General features: G+C 42.6%; 2 protein-coding genes across 7 annotated transcripts in view; both read left to right on the top strand.

Annotated features, from left to right (window-relative positions):
• LOC309704922 (NACHT, LRR and PYD domains-containing protein 12-like) overlaps positions 1-21,257 on the top strand; it is a 191,542-nt gene that overhangs the window by 165,535 nt on the left and 4,750 nt on the right. The window lies entirely within an intron of this gene.
• Positions 994-20,151, top strand: LOC309704946 (protein NLRC3-like). Its single transcript, XM_082530466.1, has 8 exons — positions 994-1,164; positions 6,225-6,317; positions 6,430-6,579; positions 6,686-6,799; positions 15,245-15,486; positions 15,590-17,414; positions 18,925-19,098; positions 20,015-20,151. The coding sequence occupies exons 1-8, from the start codon at positions 1,157-1,159 to the stop codon at positions 20,049-20,051; spliced, it is 2,643 nt and encodes an 880-aa protein (XP_082386592.1). The 5' UTR covers positions 994-1,156; the 3' UTR covers positions 20,052-20,151.

Raw genomic sequence — 21,257 nt, 5'->3', positions numbered from 1 at the left:
TGTGAATAAAAGTATATGTTTTTGTCAATGTACCATAATAACAGAGGCGAAACGCAATATTGTGTCAGGACAATTCACTATTTATGCACAATAAATAAAGGAGCATAGCGCGACAATTTCTGTTCAGCGCCAGACTTGCTTGTAACCTATATCACCAATTATGTTATGAAAATGACTCATTAACTGCAACAGCAGACTGACCTTTGTGTAAATGCTTGGAGCAGACTAACCTGTGAGCTGGAGTGTTCTGGGACGTTATATTTTATCTTTGAATGGCTGCAATCCAGGCCATCCGTCGCGTCTTTGTTACTTCGGAAACATGGCTCGAACAATTTCTCTTCAACGACGTAATCCGATAACAACCGATCTCTTTACCCGTCGGCTTCCCGTGGCTGTCATGCGACCGGCTATTGCAGTTAATAATACAACAGCTTCTTGACATTTTTGTGTTTCTTTTTATCGCTGTATAACTGATTTTAATTGAAAGCCTGCGTGCGCTAGTACCTCTTGCCACGAGTTCCCAGAATCCTTTGCGGTTCTACCCGTGAATGACGTCACATTTTCAATCTCTATATAATATGCATGTTAAATTTTATATTTGGGGTAAAATATCAAGTCTTTTCAAGTAAACCGGTTCAAGTCCAATTCAAGTCCCAGGTCATTGGTGTAAAAGTCCAAGTCAAGTCACAAGTCTTAGAACATTTTTTCAAGTCAAGTCTAAAGTCATAAAATTAATGACTCGAGTCTGACTCGAGTCCAAGTCATGTGACTCGAGTCCACACCTCTGCTTATAAGAATTGGTTCATTTTCCAGATAATTCCACTATTAAGACAACAGACATTTGGGAGGCTTTCTCTGAGAGTAACACTGAAAGTCTTGCTGCTCCTCCACAAAATGAACTCTTCAGTTTAGATTTGATTAAAGACACAGCTCAGCTAAACACAACTCAAACTAATCTACACTATTTTTCTTTATTACGCAGCATTTTTTATAACTATTTCCAGATGTTTCTAAAGATGAAAACAGAATTAAACTCCAGCCTGATCCGTTTCTGAGGTTCCTGACTCTGAACGTCCCTCAAACGCCTCTCTGATCGTCTCCTTCCGTTGCTTTTACTTTGGCTTTCGTGAATGTTGTGGCGCAGTTGATCGTCTCCATGTTAAGGTAATGTTAGCAGTCGGTACTATTTTCCTGGCTAACATCAGCTGTGTGCAGCTTAGTTTCAGCATAAATCTGCTTCGTTTCATGTGAGATCAGAGTCTGGGAATGAGACAGAAACAGTTAGTTGATGATCAGCAGCTCAGAGTCGATGTTACTGTGGATCCACTGACTGATGACTGTAGGCAGCTTCTCCTGCCTCCATCAGTCTGTTATGGAAGCTCGTTTCCGCCACAAAAAAGGATCCATTCTCGAAATTTCGACTTGTAACTCGAAATTTTGAGAAAAGTAGCTCGAAATTTCGAGTTAGTTCTGCCAATCAGTAATCTACGTAGAATGCGCACTCAAAACCGGATCGCAACAAATCTGCACTTTCGAGAGTACGTTTGCTGATATTAACGCCATGTGATTCAGCTAATAACAGAAGGATTTCATCATCTCTGAAGCCACACGGAAAATTATCTGCAATTTGTGCATTTATGACTGGCTGTAATTCTGGTATCTTTAGCTGTAGCATTTGTAGCTGAGGGCTTCAGCTTCCGGGTAACAAGGAAATTACGTCATTCACGTAAATTACTGATTAACAGTTAGTTTTCTCAAAATTCCAAGTTAATAATCAAATCAAATCCATTTATTTTTACAGCACTTTTCACAGGATAAAACCACAAAGTGCTTCACAGTAATATAAAACAGAAATACATAAAATAATCAAACACACAGCACAAATCTAATTAAAAGCTAATCTAAATAAATGAGTCTTAAGCTGCTTTTTAAAAGAATAAATACAGTCAAGTCAAAGTAAAGATGGAGGGAGAGCACTCCACAGCCTGGGGGCCACCGCTCTAAACATCTGTCTCCTCTGGTCTTAAAACGAGTTCGTGGGACTACCAACAGCCTTTGATGAGAAGATCTCAGGCTGCGAGAGGGAGCGTGGGGCTCTAAAAGATCAGAAATGTAAGCAGGGGCATCACAAGTCAAAGCTTTAAAAGTCAGTACCAAGATTTTAAAATGAATTCTGAAGTGTACTGGAAGCCAGTGTAATGAGCGTAACACTGGTGTAACGTGCTCTCTTTTTGGTGTCTTAGTTAAAAGCCTTGCAGCAGCATTCTGGACTAACTGAAGAGGCTCAAGATTCCTTTTGCTCAAACACAGAAAAAGGCTGTTACAATAATCTAAGCGAGAAGAAATTAAAGCATGAATAACCATTTCTAACTCAGACAGCAAAGTTCGCAGTTTGGAGATGTTTCTTAGCTGAAAAAGGCAGCTCCTAATTAACTGTGAGCGTGTTGTTGTAGGGACATGGCAGAACCAAAGATCACACCGAGGTACCTGAGGCTCAGCTGAACAGATGAGCCGAGAGAACCAAGATGCTGTTTGATTAGAGATATCTGGTTGTCGGGGGCAATAATTAATGTTTCTGACTTCTCAGAGTTCAACTGTAAGTAGTTGTCACCAAGCCTCTGTTCAATGGAAGCTAAACATTTAATTAAAGAGGACAGTTTATGGACTTCCATCGGCTTAAAAGAGCAATAGAGCTGAATATCATCAGCATAGAAGTGATAAGACACCTCAGGGTACTGCCTAATTATAAGTCCTAGAGGTAACATGCACAAAAGAAATAGAATAGGACCCAGAACTGAACCCTGCGGTACCCCACATGTCAGATCTTTAGAATGTGACATAAACCGATTCGCAAAAACACTAAAAGATATGTTGGAGAGGTGTGACTGAAACTACTTCAAAGCCAGACCAGACACACAGACTACGTCCCGGAGCCTGTTAATCAGGATGGTCAATGGTGTCAAAGGCAGACCAACAAAACCATGACTGAGGATGCTCCGGAGTCAGCTGACATCATAATGTCACTAGAGACTTTAAGTAATGCGGTTTCTGTTGAGTGACTTTTACGGAAACCTGACTGAAAAAAAGTGGTAAGCTGATCTGCAACTACTTTTTCCAGAATTTTGATAATAATGGAAGCTTAGAGATAGGCCTATAATTCTTAAGCTGAGTTGGATCCAAACTGCTCTTTTTTTAATATCTGCTCAACCACAGCATGCTTACAGAACGTAGGGACCACACCTGTTAAAAGAGAGGCATTGCATATCTCTACAATAGAGCGGCCAATGGCAGAGAGAGCATTTTTAAACAGCCCAGCAGGTAGAATGTCATTTGCACAAGTGGTAATTTTCATTTTATCCAGCAGGAGTGAAAGGTCATGTATGGTCATTGGGTTAAACACTGACAGTAAATGAGGGGGAGGTGGCCCAGAGACACAAACAGATGGTATTGAAGAGCCAATGCTCATACAGACATTATTAACTTTATCCAGAAAGAAATTCAGAAACTCATCACTCTCAGATATGGAGGTCACTGGTACTGGGTGGACCACGGGGGAAACAATAGAGTTTATGGAGTCAAACAGTACCTTGGAATTTCTCTTGCTTGATGATATTAACTGAGAAAAATATCCTGATCTGGCTGTTTTTATGGTTTCATGTAAGGAAACCCAAAGTTCCCTAAGGTGGAGCCTGTGAACTTCGAGTTTGGTTGATTTCCAAAGGCATTCTACTTTCCTACAGATTCTTTTGACCTTCCTTATGTCATCATTTATCCATGGATAAGCTCTATTTGAGGCAGCAATCACAGATTTCATAGGTGACACTGAATTTAAAATCTCCAAGCAGTGATTATTAAAACACTGTGTAGCAACATCAGCATCAGTACAGCCATTGATCGCATGAGGGTCCAACAAATTAGAAAACTTCAAAGCAACATCCTGATTTATGAACCGCTTATGGAACATGAGATTAGAAGGTGGTGCGTACAGAGGGAAGACTAAAAGTAACACAGGAATGGTCACTCACTTGTACGTCTTTAACACAGACATTAGTTATGTCTAAGCCAAGAGAAAACACAAGGTCCAAGGTGTGGCCTTTAACATGGGTGGGTCCAGAGACATGCTGAATGAAACTAAAAGAGTCTGTAATGGATAAAAAGTCAGAGGCCATGCTACAGCTAAGATCATCCACGTGGAGGTTGAAATCCCCAATCATTAAGACTTTCTCCAGTTTAATAATGGAAGATAAAAAGTCCGTAAAATCTTTAATGAAAACACCAGCGAGGCCGGGAGGGCGGTAAATTAAAACACAATAAAATATATCTGAAGAACCAACCTTAAGAAGTTGTGACTCAAAGGAAGGGAAAAACTCAGAGTCCATAGTCCTGCAAGTGAAATTGTTTCGGTGAACAGCGACCAGACCACCACCACGACGGTCCAAACGCGGAGTCCCAATGAAGCGACAGCCGACCGGGCAGAGCTCATTAAGGTGGATGAATTCATTCTCCCGCTGCCAAGATTCTGTGAGAAACATGAAGTCCAGACTATTACTGCTAAAAAAGTCATTCAGTACAAATGATTTGTTGGCTATGGAACGAGCGTTCAGGAGAGCGATCTGAAGCGGAGGTGACAGGCTGACGTCATCAACAGCTGATTGACGGGGAATTGACAGCAGACACCTGGAAAGAGGACGTAGTCTCCCGGTACCTCTAGCTGTGGAACTGTGGTCTTGTAGAATGATAGGCCAAAGTGAAAACATCCCGCATCTCCAGACAAGACGCCGATCCAGGTAATCGTTCTGTTCGCCCGTGATGAAAAGCCGGCTAGGTGGTAACCGATCGGCCTTATCCGCGTCCTGGAGGGGAACTGGTACCAAATACCGGAGACGTTCTCTACCATGGAGCGGAAGAAATCCCCTCTGTCGGGCGCGTTTCCTTTTAGCCTGGACACCAGACCTACAGCCCCTTCTAGACGATCTCCTTAACCTTGTTTTTGCTCCTGGGTTATTATTTGGAGCTAAGAACAGGTACCGGTAGTCGGGAGAGGGAGGAGGGCAGACAAACGGCGGAGGGAAAGCCTGGTGGTAGCTCTGCCAGCTGTCAAAAGTTTTTTCCACACATATTTTGATACTCAACAATGTATGTGAACTGTAGATCCGAGTAGCAATTAGACCTTCATGATATATCACAGATGAGATGAGAAGATAAAAAATAATATACTGAAGCAGTCGGCAAAAACACGGAGCAGCAACAGCGGCCAAGCCGAACACAGGCGCCATGTTGCAATTCCTACGAGTTACTGATGCTCGTAGGAATGGGCGTCAGTAACCCTTTTGACTGCTAATAAGTCGAAATTACGAGAAAATAACTCGAAATTTCGAGTTATGGATCCTTTTTTTAGTGATGGAAACGGTCTTCCAGTCTGTGGATGTTCATTACCTGCTGACAGTGAGACAGGGGTGGCCTAAGAGTTGCTTTTCAGAAGTCGCTGCCAACATTTCATCTATAAAATGCATTTCTCTGCTCGTTCGCTATAGTCTGCTGTCGGATTTGTATGCAGGTTATTTTCCTTTTTCAGTTTAACTGGTGATATTCATTCGTGTATTGTAGGTGAATGTGCTGATGCTAGATCATAAATTCCGCAGAGTTAGTAAACTGTCCGTTTTTGTTCAATAATTCCTGTTTCATGTTCAAACCATCAGACAGAAACTCTGCGTTTGTTTTTATGTTCTTCAGCCTGTTGTTCTTGAGGTAATCTGTGATGTGTTTAATGACCTCTGAGGGTCATTTGAAGAGAAACAGAACTTCATCTTTAGAGCATAAGTGGGTTTTTGCCCTCTGTATGCCCGCGGTCAGGCTCTGTTTATTGTAGTATAACACTCATAGGACATGGTGTCCTGCTGCACACACACTGCACACAATGACAGCTGCAGAGTTTGTGTCTGATGTATGAAGTATGAAACACTGTTGGGCTAAAATCTGGTCAGAATGAATCCAGGTGCAGGTGTGTCAGTTTAGGACCACTGGACTAACATCCAATTGAACACAATATAAAGTGTATTCTGTAGTAACATCCTGGTGTTGCAGCAACAGTCAAACTCAAAATCTCAATTTGAACAAAGTTGGTAAAATGCTTCAGAAATTAGTAAAATACTAAAAAGTGTCTTGATGCTCAATCATGCAGTAACTCCCCAAAAAGTTGATTCTGTTCATCTGGATGTTTTCAGCAGCATGGATCAGTGTGAGGACAGAGAGGAGGGAGTGCCTCCCTCTAAAAGCACTCTGTGTGGGGAACATGAGAGCCAGACCAAAGCTCAGAGTTGAGATGACCATCTCTAACTGTCCATGACTCTTCTCCATGTCACAGCTCAGCACTCACATCACTGCTCCATCATTATTCACACTCATACCTCTGTGTGTGTTGTTTTAAAGCCCAGAGCTGTGGGGCGTACCAGGCTCAGCTGGACATAACCCTGAAACTAATCCAGAACCTGGACCTGAACCCAGCTGTGTTTCCTTAAAGAGCAACATGTCGAAGGATATCCGTGTAAACTTTAACAAAAGACTGTTATGTGACAAAGAGTGAGTACATTATTTTTATGAGATTGTTCATCATGTCTTTAATTTAATATTTCCAGTTTTTCCTTTCTGTCTCATGAAGCTGTTACATTTATTGTTTTTCTTTTAGGATCAATAAGAGGCCAGAATCTCCTGGACCTGAACCCAGCTGTGTGTCTCTAAAGAGCAACGAGTCGAAGGATATTCCTGTAAACTTTAAAGGATGTTCTTCTGCTGCTGAGAGGTAATGTGTGTCTAGATGTTGTTCCTGACTCTGTATTTTTGAATAAATCCTCATGTTTAATATCAGCTCAGCTCTTTTTCACACACATTTCTTTTTTTTTTTTGGGCTCAGATGGTGTGATTTATTTATTTATTTTTCAATATATTTTTATTGATTTTATAATTGAGCAGTATACAACAATCACCTTCAAAATAACACAATAGAAGGTGGACGGCAAGTCAACAAGGTGGTAATACAGCATACATGAATGTTAAGACAGAGTATATTTCACTTAAGTTTATCCATCAGGCTAATGACTGGTTGCCAAATCTTATAAAACACTCTCTCGGTTAGACAAGGTAAACCTGATTTTCTCCAGATGGAGTACATTTCCAAATTCTCTCAACCACATTTCGAAGGTAGGAGGTTTATCAGACTTCCAGCTTTCTAGCCACAAGTGTAGTCATTGACACAACCTGCGTCTCTGTCTTGTCCCTTGCCCATCCCGGTTCAGACACCCCGAACAATGCTGCAAAGGGGAACATGGGACGTTCCTGCCAATGGCTTTGGTCAGAAAATCAAACAAATGATTCCAAAAAAGCTGTAGTTTTTGGCATTGGAAGAAAAGGTGAGATAAAGTTCCTCGACCACTTGAACACTTAACACAGAGGGCTGAAACGTTCTTATATATTTTTTCCACTTTAGTGGGAGAAAAATGCAACCTATACACAACCTTAAATTGGATCAGACTATGTCTAGCATTTATAGAACTACAATATATATTCTTAATGCACTCTTGCCAGAGATCATCAGTAACATCCACCCCCAGTTCTTCCTGCCACTGCTCCCTAAAAGTATCAGATGAAGGACTGTATATATCCAGTAAGGCCCTGAAAAAGCGAGACACAGCACCTCTAGTGTAGGGCTCAACTGACACGAAGCTGTCAAGCACTGAGTTTCGAGGAATCAAATTGTATTGTGGAATAGATGGTTTGATGAGATCCCATGAGATCCCTCTTCCCTGCCATGTCACAAACGTGATGTCCTCCAGCCCAGGCCTGAAGGCATGATTGTTATATATTGGAGCATCCACATACATTTTAGGAGCCTTTACTGTGCCCAATAGTTGGTTCCAGACCTTAATTGAATTTTGAATCACAGGATTTCTGCCATATAGTGTATTCTTCACTTTTATCGGGCTATTAAGCAGGGCTGGAAGACAAGTTTGTCTACAAGACAGGTGTTCCATCATCAACCAGGAAGGTTGTCCTTCCAAATCAGCACCTGGAGTGCACCTTCGCCAAAATGAAAAAATATTTAAGTGTGCTGCCATATAATATAATCTAAAATTTGGGAGTCCAAGGCCACCACAAGTCTTATGTTTAACAAGATGTTTTTTGGAAATTCTAGGAACCTTACCCGAGCACACAAAGGAGGATACAATAGATTCCAGCTTTTTAAAATATGACTGGGGAATGCACACTGGGATTGACTGAAAGATGTACAAAAATCTGGGCAAAACTACCATTTTGATGGCATTAATCCGCCCCACCATGGAAATTGGCAATGTGATCCAAAACTCAATATTCTTCTCCAATTGATTAACTTTTCTATCCCAATTTTGCTTTAAAGTTGTGACACCTTACGTGTGACTGTGATACCGAGACATTCAATCTTATCTAGCGCTATTCTAAATGGAGTATTATGCAGATAAGCCATGTCCACCCCATCCGACAGAGGCATAAGTTCACTTTTCGTCCAATTTATCTTATACCCTGAGAGAGAGCCAAATTCGTTAATAAGCTGCAATAGTGGACTGATCGAGGTCTTTTGATATGAATAAGACTACATCATCAACATAAGCAGAGAACTTATGAGGAACACCCTGATGTATAATCAGTAGTATATCAGAACTTAGCCGTATACGAGCTGCTAAAGGTTCTAGGGCCAGGGCAAAAATAAAAGGAGAAATGGGATCTCCCTGTCGCGTGCCCCTGTGCAATCGAAAATGGTCCGATACATCATTATTAGTCCTTACCGAGGCCATAGGTCCTTTGCACAAAATTCTAATCCAATTGATAAAAGAATCACCAAATCCAAATTTGGATAATACAGTAAACATATACGGCCACTCGACCTGATCAAAAGCTTTTTCAGCATCCAAAGCTATTACCACAGAATCATCTGAACACCTAGCAGGACTATATATGAGATTAAATAATCTACGCAAATTAAAATAAATGTAGCGGTTAGGGATAAACCCTGTTTGATCCGGATGGATAAGTTTAGCAATATGATCTTTAAGGCGGTTTGATAACACTTTTGTTAATATCTTGGTCTCAACAGAAAGGAGAGATATAGGCCGATAGGACGAGACAGACATAGGATCGCGATCTTTTTTAAGAATCAATGAAATTACACCATGATATAATGAACTTCGCAAAGAGCCAGACAATTTTGAATAGTTAAACATACGCAAAATCAGAGGGGCTAGCAATGAGGAGTAAGCTTTATAAAACTCTGCTCCAAAACCATCTGGCCCAGGGGCCTTATTATTTGACATCTGTTGAATAGCTGTCTTAATCTCATCTAATGTGAAGTCCGCCTCCAAATCTGCAACTGCCTCATCGTCTAATTTTGGGAGATCACACTTTTCCAGAAAGTCCTCAATTAATGACTGACTCGCAGAACTCTTAGAGCTATAAAGATCATGATAAAAATCTTCAAAACACTTGTTTATTTCTTGGGGGTTTCTAGTGGTCCGCCCATGTTTGTTGTTGATTGATAGTATCGTTTGTGATGCTTGTGTTTTTCTAAGTAATCTTGTAAGTAACCTATGAGGCTTATCACCCAATTCAAAAAATGTTTTGAAAAAACTCAGGGCAATCAAAGTTAGGACCGTATACGTTTACAAAAGTGACGGGTAAGGAGTTCAAGAGACCTGTAAGAATTAGGTACCTTCCCCCTGGACCCACAGTAACTGTGCTTTGACAGAAAGGAATATTCTTCCTGGACAAAATTGCAACCCCTCTTGCTTTAGCTCCAAAATTAGCATTGTATGCCTGACCCAACCAATTAGCACGGAGCACAGATTGAACTTTGCGCTTAGCATGCGTCTCCTGTAAAAAAATTATGTCAGGTTGCAATAGTTAAAGGTGTGCAAGAACTTTAGCCCTTTTTACAGGATTACCCAGGCCTTTCACATTCCAACTGACCAACCTCAGTGTAGTCTTATTGAATGTGTTTAACATAAATGTTACTTATCCTAATTTGACTAGCTAACCAGTAGTTATACACTCTGTACCACCATAGAACAAAAACATCCAAACATAAAACACTAAGAACAGTCCCACCAAAAATGAGGGGCCTCCCCAATTGAAGCCCTTCTCCACCCAACATATCCAATAGGAACATAGTAGTAGCTACAATCCTACCCCTTACCCATCCCGCAACCCCACACCAGCAAAGGGAGATTTATAAGACACTTTATAAAAGAAAAAGAGAAAAAAAAGAGAAAATTCAGATAAATGAAAAACAAAAGCCGTATAAACCATATATGTGTGAGCTTTACTAGGCTCCCATACAGCAAATCAAAGAGTAAACAAAGACCCTGAGGGCTTATACTGTCCATATTGTAGGAAGTAATAACAGCAATAATACTGACCTAAGCTGTATGAGCCCACATCAACACGCCCATAAGAACAGCAAAAATAAGGCTTATGCAGAAAAAACATATACCTGAGGAAGTAAACCGTTGTGTTAAAAAGCCCTACTCATTTGTACCCACGGCCAGTTTCTGGTCCAGGAATCTTTTGGCTGCCTCCGGCTTATCAAAAGTCTGTGTGACCCCGTCCAGCGTCACCCGAAATCGAGCCGGATGACTAAAGCCGTAGCGTAGATTGGCCGCCCTGCACCGTTTGCGGATTTCTTCAAACTTCTTGCGCCGTGCCAGCACCTCCGCGGTCAGATCTGGAAAGATGAAAACTTTCGCCCCGTCGTACTGCAGCGCAGCTTTTTGTGCTGCCAGCCTCAGGATACGCTCGCGGGTTTGATAGTAGTGCAGCCTTACAATTAAAGGACGAGGCTGGTCCCCGTCAGCTGGCTTGGGGCCCAGGGCACGGTGTGCTCTATCCACCACAACCCTGCCCGTGAAGTTCTCACTCCCCAGGAGCTTAGGAATTAGCTCAGAAGCAAAGTCCAGTGGGTTTCCTTTCTCTGTCCCCTCCGCAACTCCAAGGATCCTGATATTCTGTCGTCTTGACCGCGACTCGAGGTCATCCAATTTTTTGTGATGTAAATCGTATCCTTTCTGGAGTGAGTCGCAGAGCGCCTCTAAAACGGCAATCCTCTCGTCATGCCCATTTACAGCTTCCTCAATATCATGTATCCTCCCATTTAACGTGGAAAGAGTGGTCTCCACAGCGTTCATCGTGGTTGAAATAGCAGTTAATTTGCTATCAACCGAAGTCTCCAATCTAGCAATTGCACTCATTATGTCGGCCGACGTCGGGTTAGCTACTTGGGAAGTCACGGGGCTAATTGCACTTGGCTCCTCAGCTAGCACGTGCTCGTTAGCCACACTCGCTGGCTCACCTTCATCTTCTCCAATTTTCTCAGTCTTTTCACGGGCTTTTGAAGCTTTAGGTTTCGTCATTGTTATAAAATATATACAAACGTCAGGAATCAACAGAAAGGTGTCATAAAAAAGGAGGTTATGAGTAAAAAATTATAGGCTGGTGCGGAGCTCTTCCAAGAAACGTTGTGTTTGCTGGATGGAGGAGGACAAATAGTTTTTCCCTTCAGTGACACTTCAGCAGCTGGGGAGATGTTTGTCTTTATGAAGGTTTATGGATTATTGTTCTTACTTTGGTTAATTTTCCATCTAACATTTAAAGTAAATTTCCAGGTGAATAAAAGATCTGCAGCTGCAGCCTCTGTGATGTTTCACAGTCTGAAAGTAACAAATTCAACCAAAGGCTTAATATACGTGTGTATTTGATATAATGCCAACAAGTACAAATAGGTGTTCTTACAGGTCTTAATCATAGAGCTCTGATAAGTCTGGTGACTTTCACAGTCAGCAGTTTTGCTGCCTTTTATTTTATATTGGCCTTTTTAAAGCCCTTCAAATGCTCCCACATTCATACAGAGCTTTTAATAGCAAACTCCTTTACTGTCCGTCTCCTCTCACACACGATCACACGACTGATTTGTCTGCAGCAGCTGTGTTACTGCTAGTATTTTATTATGTGTGTAATCTCCTCATATTGTTCCTGTGGTTTAGTTTGACTTCCTCCTGCAAACTCAGCTGCTCTGTTGCTGATACACGTCTCCATGAATATGATTGATCAGATGCTGCCAACACCACGTGTTTCATGTGAACGCTCAGCTGAAACCCTGGGTTGACTTATCGAGTTAATAACAAGCTTCACGTGACTGTGAATGCTAAAGTGAATCCAGATAAAGGGAAGAGACCCTGCTAATGTTGGACTCACTTCTTAGTGTAGATCCCAGGAGGAAGTTCAACATAGCCAGCCATTCTTTGTGCTACCTCGACCAAACCTGAGACCACAGTGCAGAATAATGATTATCATCTGTCTCTGTCAAGGACATTTAAAATCCACAAATAACAAAAATAATTATATTTGATCATTAAAAATCTCTTTTCACTTAAAAAAGCATGAGCACACTGGTGGATTATAAAAACATGAAAACTCGTTAACAGTAAAGTTAATTTAGGCGTAAACAAAGAGGCAAACATACTTAAGTAGAAGGACTGATGTTGGTGTTAAAATACCCTCTTATGTCTGAAATGCTGATTGAACTTTCTCCAAAAGTTAATTCTGTTCATCTGGAAAATTCTCATGACCATTGATCAACAATCACTGATCAATGGCCATGAGTCCCATTCACAGAGAGGTGGGGAATGGCTGCAATCACAGCATTGTAAGATGGTGACAGATGTACCCTTAGGCCCCCTCCTCTATTCAGAGATGGTCTTTCCCTTTTCACGTAAATGGCCTCCTTGACTCCGCCCTCAAACCAGCGTTCCTCCCTGTCCAGGATGTTACATCCTCATCATTGAAAGAGTGTCCACTGGCCTGTAGGTGTAAACAGACTGCAGAGTCCTGGCCTGACGAGGTGGCTCTTCTGTGTTGTAGCCAGAGGTTGTTTGGTTTCCCCGATGTATAAATCCTGACAATCCTCCTGCACTTAACAGCGTACACTATGTTACTCTGTTTGTGTCGGGGACCCGATTTGTGGGGTGGACCAGTTTTTGGGGCAGGGTGTTTTGGGTTTAAAAGACACTGAGACCCGGTGTTAGAGCTGCACGATTAATCGTTAGAAAATCGCGATCTCAATTCATACTTATGTGCGATCTCATTTCCAAATGACAACAATTTTTAAAAAAAAGAAAAAAAAGACGATGATTGTACCGCATTTTGATCCGGGACGTACTCTGCATGAAAACAAGCGCTCACTCTTCCTGCTCAACAAATGACAAGGGCGGAGCCTTATACCACGTGATACAGAAGCTGTGCCGTGTGACGCTAAAATTAGCAGGAAAAAACAACGGAGAGCACGTCAGGGATGACGAGAAAGTGACTGGAGAAAATCCGTCCCGGTCAACCACCCAAACATCAATAACAGGAACCTTATACAGCGCTTCCCTATACCCGTCGAACTCCCGCAGGCACAAAGACATTACGGAGGCTATCACTTATCACCTGACCAAAGATATGGCTCCATCAACACTGTGCAAAACGAGGGATTTAGGAAAATGATCAACACCCTAGACAAACGCTACACAGTGCCAACTATTTTTCTATTGTTGCACTACCTGCTCTGTACACGCAGCGTCGAGCAACGGTGGAGACGGAATTTCAAGCAGTACATTTTCGGCAACGACAAAATGTGAGACATTTGTTGTTTTTATGTTTATTTATTGTTTTTATGTTCAGTCTCAACTGTTACGAAGTTGATGTGCAGTTAATAAGTGCAATAAATATTTATACTGGAAAAGAAAATCGTGAGAAAATCGTGATCTCAATTCTAAGCCAAAAAATCGTGATTCTCATTTTATGCAAAATCGTGCAGCCCTACCTGGTGTTTAGAAAAAATGCATCTCAACTGCTCCGATACTCCTGACACGGGATCACTACAGGTTTTCTCTTGGGCAGCGGTTGTCCTTCTCTCCTGGATCGGCTGGAGCTTTCTTTAGGAGCCTTTCCAGCTTTGACAAAAGTCCAGCTGGGATAACCACATTTATGCTACGTCCAGATGAACAGAATCAACTTTTGGAGATTTACTTTCCTGGATGATTGAGAAAGCATCAAGACGTTCCTCCTAAAGTGTTATTCAGTGTTGTGACAGTCAGCTGCTTCAGCTGCTGCTGGGATGGGCCGTGGCAAAGAGAACAGAGAAAATCAAAATCAGAGTTTCTCTCTGAATTAAAAGCAAGGAAACAGCAATATATTCTACATGGTGAAACTGATGGTTTCTGGTGTTTGGGTCTGTTTTTCTGTATTTATGCAGATAAAGTGTAAACACAGATGAATTATACCATCAAATGTTAAAGGAAAATATCAGGATGAGTGTCTGTGAGCTGAGAAGGACGTGAAGCGAGCAGTTTATCCCAGAGCTGAAGCTGCTCTGTGTGCAGAGATGAGCTCAGATTCCTGCTGTGATTGATCAACAGTCACAGAAATGCAGACTTGTAGTTATTACTGCAGTATGGTCACAGCAGATACTGATAAACATGTATTATGAGGATGGATGATCAAGTTTCTCACTCTCTCCTTTAAATCTCAGTTTTTTCTTCTTCACAGTTTATCTGTTAATTTATTAATGAATAACACTGAAAGAGTTTCTGTTATATTTCCCCTTGAACATCACCTTATTAGGGCGGCATTAGGAAATAGCCCCCCTCCAAAGAATGAATAAATGAATGATGATAATAATAAAATGATTAAAAAGCAGAGCTCAGAGTGGTAGAATGGTCAAACATGGATCCACGGGTGGTTCAACTGCATTTGGTGACGTGACTAAAGCAAATCTTTCAAATAATCCCACCATCAACGGGATGTTGTCTCCTTTACTACGGTTACTTTACTTGGTCACCGTGTGAATTTCTTTGAAATGAACCAAATTCTTTTATTTGTTGGTTGTTGCATATTTAACCTCTACAGTCAGGAAAGGAGGAGATGAGGCCTCAACAATGTTGGGTTGTAGCTGTGGTTCAGGTTAGAGTGAGTGTCCATGGAATAAATGTAAGTCAGTGAACTGGAAACATGACTGTGTTCAAACTTTGTTTTCCTTTTTGTAATGAGTCTAATCAAAGGTGGACAGAAGTTTCTCCACTTTGACTTTTCTGTGTCACCATCACAGCTTCTGCACAGTGTCATCAAATCTGGATGTTTGTCACTAACAGTCAATGTTTTTAGTGATAAAGAAATGTGTTCACAGAGGGAGGAAGAGGAAAAGGAGTGGTGTCTGTGAGGAGGAGCAGCTGTCCTGCTGTGCTTTGTGTCAGGACGTCCTGAAGGATCCAGTCTCTACCAGCTGTGGACACTGGTTCTGCAGACAGTGCATCCCCTCATACTGGGACCAGTCTGCTTCATCAGGAGACTCCTCCTGTCCACAGTGTGGAGAAAGATCCAGAAGCAGAGCTGGACTGCAGACAGCCAGTCAGAGCAGCTGTGTACAAAGTAAGACTGAACATCTGTCTGCTGATGGACTCATTTCTGAAAACTGGACTTCTTGTGTTGTTCAGACATTGAAGAGTTTTCTTTCTGTTTTTCTTTCTTTCAGCAGATGTTGGTCTGCAGGAGGTTTTAGATGAACATAAGATCAGTCTGAGGAGGAGATGTGAACGTGTGACTGAAGGAAGTGATGAAACAGGAAGTAGAACCCTCCTCAACACCATTTACACTGAGCTCTACATCACAGAGGGACAGCGTTCAGAGGTTCATACCCAACATGAAGTGAGGCAGCTGGAGACTGCTTCCAAGATGGACGCCCTCCATGACGCTCCAATCAGGTGCCAGGACATCTTTAAAGCCTTACCTGACCAACAGAGACCCATCAGAGTGGTTCTGACCAACGGCGTGGCTGGTGTTGGAAAAACCTTCTCAGTGCAGAAGTTCACTCTGGACTGGGCAGAGGGCTTGGAGAACCAACATGTCAGTGTGGTGGTTCTGCTTTCATTCAGGGAGCTGAACCTGATCAGAGATGAGCAGTACAGTCTTCTGGAGCTGCTCCATGTTTTCCATCCAACATTACAGAAGGTCTCAGCAGAGAAGCTGGCTGTCTCTCAGCTTTTGTTCATCTTTGATGGCCTGGATGAAAGCAGACTTTCATTGGATTTCACCAACAGGAAGCTGCTGTCTGATGTCACACAGAAGTCATCAGTCAGCCAGCTGCTGACAAACCTCATCCAGGGGAATCTGCTTCCCTCGGCTCTCGTCTGGATAACTTCCCGACCCGCAGCAGCCAATCAGATCCCTCCTACATGTGTTGACAGGCTAACAGAAGTACGAGGCTTCACTGACGCCCAGAAGGAGGAGTACTTCAGGAGGAGATTCAGTGATGAAGAGCTGTCCAGAATCATCTCCCACATGAAGACATCCAGGAGCCTCCACATCATGTGTAGAATCCCAGTCTTCTGCTGGATCACTGCTACAGTTCTGGAGCACATGTTGACTACAGAGCAGAGAGGAGAGCTGCCCAAGACCCTGACTGACATGTACTCACACTTCCTGCTGGTTCAGACAAAGAGGAAGAAGAACAAGTACCACGAGGGACATGAGACGAGTCCACAGGAGCTGACGGAGGCTGACAGGGAAGTTCTTCTGAAGCTGGGGAGGCTGGCGTTTGAACATCTGGAGAAAGGAAACATCATGTTCTACCAAGAAGACCTGGAGCAGTGTGGTCTGGATGTGACAGAGGCCTCGGTGTACTCAGGAGTTTGTACAGAGATCTTCAAAAGAGAGTGTGTGATCTTCCAGAAACCAGTCTACTGCTTTGTTCATCTGAGCATTCAGGAGTTTCTGGCTGCTGTCTACATGTTCCACTGTCTCACCAATAGGAAGACAGAGGTGCTGAAGAACTTCCTGGAAAATAATCCAGATGATCCTTACTATTACATTTCATTTTCTGATGATTTGCTTATGAGAGTCATGGAGAAATCCCTCCAGAGTAAAAATGGCCACCTGGACCTGTTTGTTCGCTTCCTTCATGGCCTCTGTCTGGAGTCCAACCAGAGACTCTTAGCAGGTCTGCTGGGTCAGACAGAGATCAGTCCAGAAACCATCCAGAGTATCATCAACAACCTGAAGGAGATGAACAGTGAAGATGATGTTTATGATGATGATGATAAAATCTCTCCTGACAGAAGCATCAACATCTTCCACTGTCTGATGGAGATGAACGACCTCTCAGTACATCAGGAGATCCAAGAGTTCCTGAAGTCAGAGAACAGATCAGAGAGACTCTCTGAGATCCAGTGCTCAGCTCTGGCCTTCATGCTGCAGATGTCAGAGGAGGTTCTGGATGAGTTGGACCTGCAGAAGTACAACACATCAACAGGAGGACGACTGAGACTGATTCCAGCTGTGAGGAACTGCAGAAAGGCTCGGTGAGTCCAGATGTGATCATTAACATCATTGATCAGTGTAGGTTAGAAGTTTAATTTTGAAAATAAAATCAGATTGTAACCACAAAGTGTTTGTGTCCGTACGCTGCAACCTTCCACACCATTCCTTTATTGTACAGACTCAGCAGCAGCTCCATGGGTCCCAAATCCAAGAGTGGAGAACAGATTTGAAGTGTGTCACATCCATGCAGTCACAGCTGTTTCCACCATGTTTCCACTGATATTGATCCTGTTCAATGACACGTTTCATATCAGTGAATATGTTCTTTAGGACGTCCACTGACATGTTTAAGTGTCCTGCTGGAAATCACTCAAATCATCCATGAAATCCATGAAAAATCCTTTTAGTGTTTCTAACTTCACCCTCTGTCCTCTCTCTCTCTCCATCCTCCTCACTGCTTCTTTCACTGATAATCACACAAACATCGTATTCAGCTACAAAATAACACAATAACATCATCTGATGATCGTTATTATAAGAGCAGGATCCATATTTGATATCAGAGTAACACACTGATGGTTATGTGCAGTCATCATCAGTGACTGTGGGTCAAACAGAAGCTCTCTGATTGGTTGCTGACCTTGGTCACCTGTCCACTCTCACCTGTTTCTGTTGCTCTCTCTTTGCTGTCTCCATCCTCTCTCTCCTTTCTCTCCCTCTCTGTCTTTGTACCGTCACTCAGGTCCAATGGAAACAGTGACATTTACAAACCAATCAAAGACAAACTGATCCATGTCAGGTTATAACAATATTCAAAGTGAATACAGGCTGCTGCTGGACACAGACAGGTAACATCATTTTGACTTGCTGTCACCTGGATCTGGACTCATAAACACTGAAGCCCTGAACAGGAATACAAATCATTTTCTGCCAACTAGCGACACAGCAGCAGATAATGGCTCAGAAAGCTAAAATGAGCCAATCATTTCTGTGTTTAGTTCCCCTGAAATCAGATGTGATATCAGCAGCTCTGAGTTCATTCATCATTATTGTCCAGTGATGAGATTTCTGCTCCGTTTGGTGACAGTCAGCAGGTTTTTCCTGCGTGTGGACGTGAACAGTCGTACCTGACAGCAGGTAGCAAACAGAGATCATCTTTCCAGCTGGAACTCTTCACTGAGCTGAACTCATTCAAATGTTCTGGAGTCAAAACAGGAAACAGTCCAAATGTGTATCTTCACTCTGACTCTGGATCAGATCTCAGTGACAGACTGTGGACATTATGGAAGCCTAAATGTGACACCATCTTCCTCCTTCATCTGCAGATTAAAGCCAAACAAAGATTCTCATTAAAAGTCTGCAGGTCTGAGAGAGACTCAATCACTGTGTCATGTCAAACACAGTAAGAGGAGCTGAAGCACAGATGTGAAGAGCAGATGTTCATCAGATTATGACCTCACTCTGTTTTGTCTTCATATACATTCAGTCTGTGTTTATAATGCAGATTTTCTGCTTTTATAATAACACATTTTATATTTTCTATCATCACAGACTGATTCTGTGTGATCTCTCAGAGACTCACTGTGAAGTTGTGACCTCAGCTCTGAAGTCCAACCCCTCCCATCTGACAGAGCTGGACATGAGCGAGAACAAGCTGCAGGATTCAGCAGTGAAGCTTCTGTGTGCTGGACTGCAGAGTCCAAACTGTCGACTGGAGACTCTGAGGTGAGTTCACTGTCTGCAGCTGTTGTAGTTTTTCTATATTTCAGGTCTTTGATTGATGTTTGAAACTTTCTTTAGTTCCTTTTTTTTTTTTTTTGCCTGTCCCATTTGGTTCTTTATCCGTCAGAATTGTTGTCTGAAGACCAACAAGGAGACACAATGGATTTACTTTGCCAAATGGATCATCGTGGCATTGCCGTATTGGTCCATTTGATCGACCTTTGTTTTTATTATTTATTTTATTTTATTTTCAGTAGTTACAGACGGGACAGACATGAGTGAGGGATAGGAAAGGGAGAAAGAAAGAGGAAGGAAAAGAAAAACAGAAGGGGAGAGGGACAGTGAGAAAGGGGTGGGGGGTGGGGGGGGGGAAATCTCCTGGATCACCTGTTGAGAGAAAAAGAAGAGAAAACAAGCAAAAAAAACAGCAACATACTAAACACAACACCATCACGTTAATCTAGTGTAAACAGCAGTAAATACTAAATATTGAATGTTGTTGTGCAGCAAGCAGGACCGACAGCGCACAATGTGCTTGGAAATAGCACCAATAGAGGTGTAGTTTATGTCTATGAACAGTGAACACCCGTGTGCACACCTGTGTGGATCAGCACGCTTGTATTCAAAAGGTTTCTTCATGTAATGGTCTGCTAGAGGATGTAGAGAGCCATAGCCCCGCCCCCCAGGGCATGAAGCAGGCATGGAGGAGATCCAGGCCCCAGACATCCAGAGGCCCCAGAGTGCGAGAGCCCAAGGAGGACCACCGGAGGGGCATCCGTGCCACCCTCCTGGAACTTTCTTTAGTTCCTAAATGTTCAGGATGTGTCTGAAGACAAATGTGAAGAAGTTTGAGTGCTTTCAGAAATGTTGAGTCTTTCCAAACGACTGAACAACAGTTTTTTCTTTTGGCTCCAAACAGAAGTGACAGGCTTGAGCAGGGTTCATTTAAAGGCTGACAGAAGTGGAGTGGTGACGGGGAGATGTTTGACAGGACAGTGTTTCAGCCTCCACAGGTTCATGTTGTGCTCCATCAGTCAGTGAAGATGAAGTCAGTGCTGATGAGGCTGTAGAGTGTGTGAGGGGTGTGAATGAGGATGATGACGATCTGATGATAGCAGATAAAAACAGGCTGCAGAGACTTTGAGCCATACAGGGCACACAGTGTGTGTACAGAACAGCTGAAATCATTATGGAGGCCTCACTGGAATATGGAAGCATCACAGTACAGCTTCAGTGAAGCTTTAAAGTCTCTGATATGAGATGAGAAATGAAGCAGCCAGAGCTTTTTCATGAGTAGAAATCCACTGTGACTGTGAGCTGCTGCTACAGCCTCCAGATTAGCCAGCAGCTCATCCTGCTCAACATTTCCTCACCAACTTTAATGGAAGTGTGATGTTTTCAGCTGGAGTGATGGTCAGGGTGGCCTCCCTCTCCTCTTCTTCTCCTCTTCCTCTTTCATTTGTAAAGCCACTTCTGCTGCTTTCATTCATTTGGAAGTCCTGTAGCTGAGTTTGGGAGAGACTAACAGCCTTGGCAGCAGAGGGGAGAAAGGCTGTAACACCACCACTTTACTCTGTTCTACCTGTCACATCATTTTATCAGGAAACAAATATGCTCATGTTTTTACTATGTTTGTCTTGAAGATGTAAGAAGATCACATGGTGCTTTTTATTATTGTGTTGGTTTGTTTCCTGTCTCTTGGATGGAGCCCAGCTGTGCGTGGCCCCTGGGCCTGTGGTCAGAGTGTGTGCTGGATAATCCGGCCCAGGATGAGGCCAAACTGACATGGGATGAAATGTCTGTCACATAATTGAGCTTAGTGTTGTTTCATTTCTGCACAATTTAAAACCAACAAAAACTTTGCTCTGTCTTTTCTGTGTTATACTGTAGACTTTCTTTGATACTGTGTCCAAAAGGAGCAGCTTTTACTTTGAAGGGGAGCCGTCAGTTTCCTCTTCAGGTTGGATGATGGAAGCAAATGAGTGTGTGATGTTCTTTCAGTGTTGCACTTTGTAGACGCTCCCTGAGCACTGGTCTCACAGCCAGCTGCACATAGAGACCAGTGTTGTTAGTCCAGGTCAGAAGATGACTTGTTGCAATGAAAATGAGCTTGTAGTTTGTCTGCTTTAATAATGTGACTGGAAAAAGGTGTTGGACTTCAA

The sequence above is a fragment of the Aulonocara stuartgranti genome, assembly GCF_965226115.1.
Source record: "Aulonocara stuartgranti genome assembly, chromosome: 4".
In the NCBI taxonomy this organism is placed as follows: domain Eukaryota; kingdom Metazoa; phylum Chordata; class Actinopteri; order Cichliformes; family Cichlidae; genus Aulonocara; species Aulonocara stuartgranti.
This window is presented reverse-complemented; position numbering and strand designations above follow the sequence as displayed.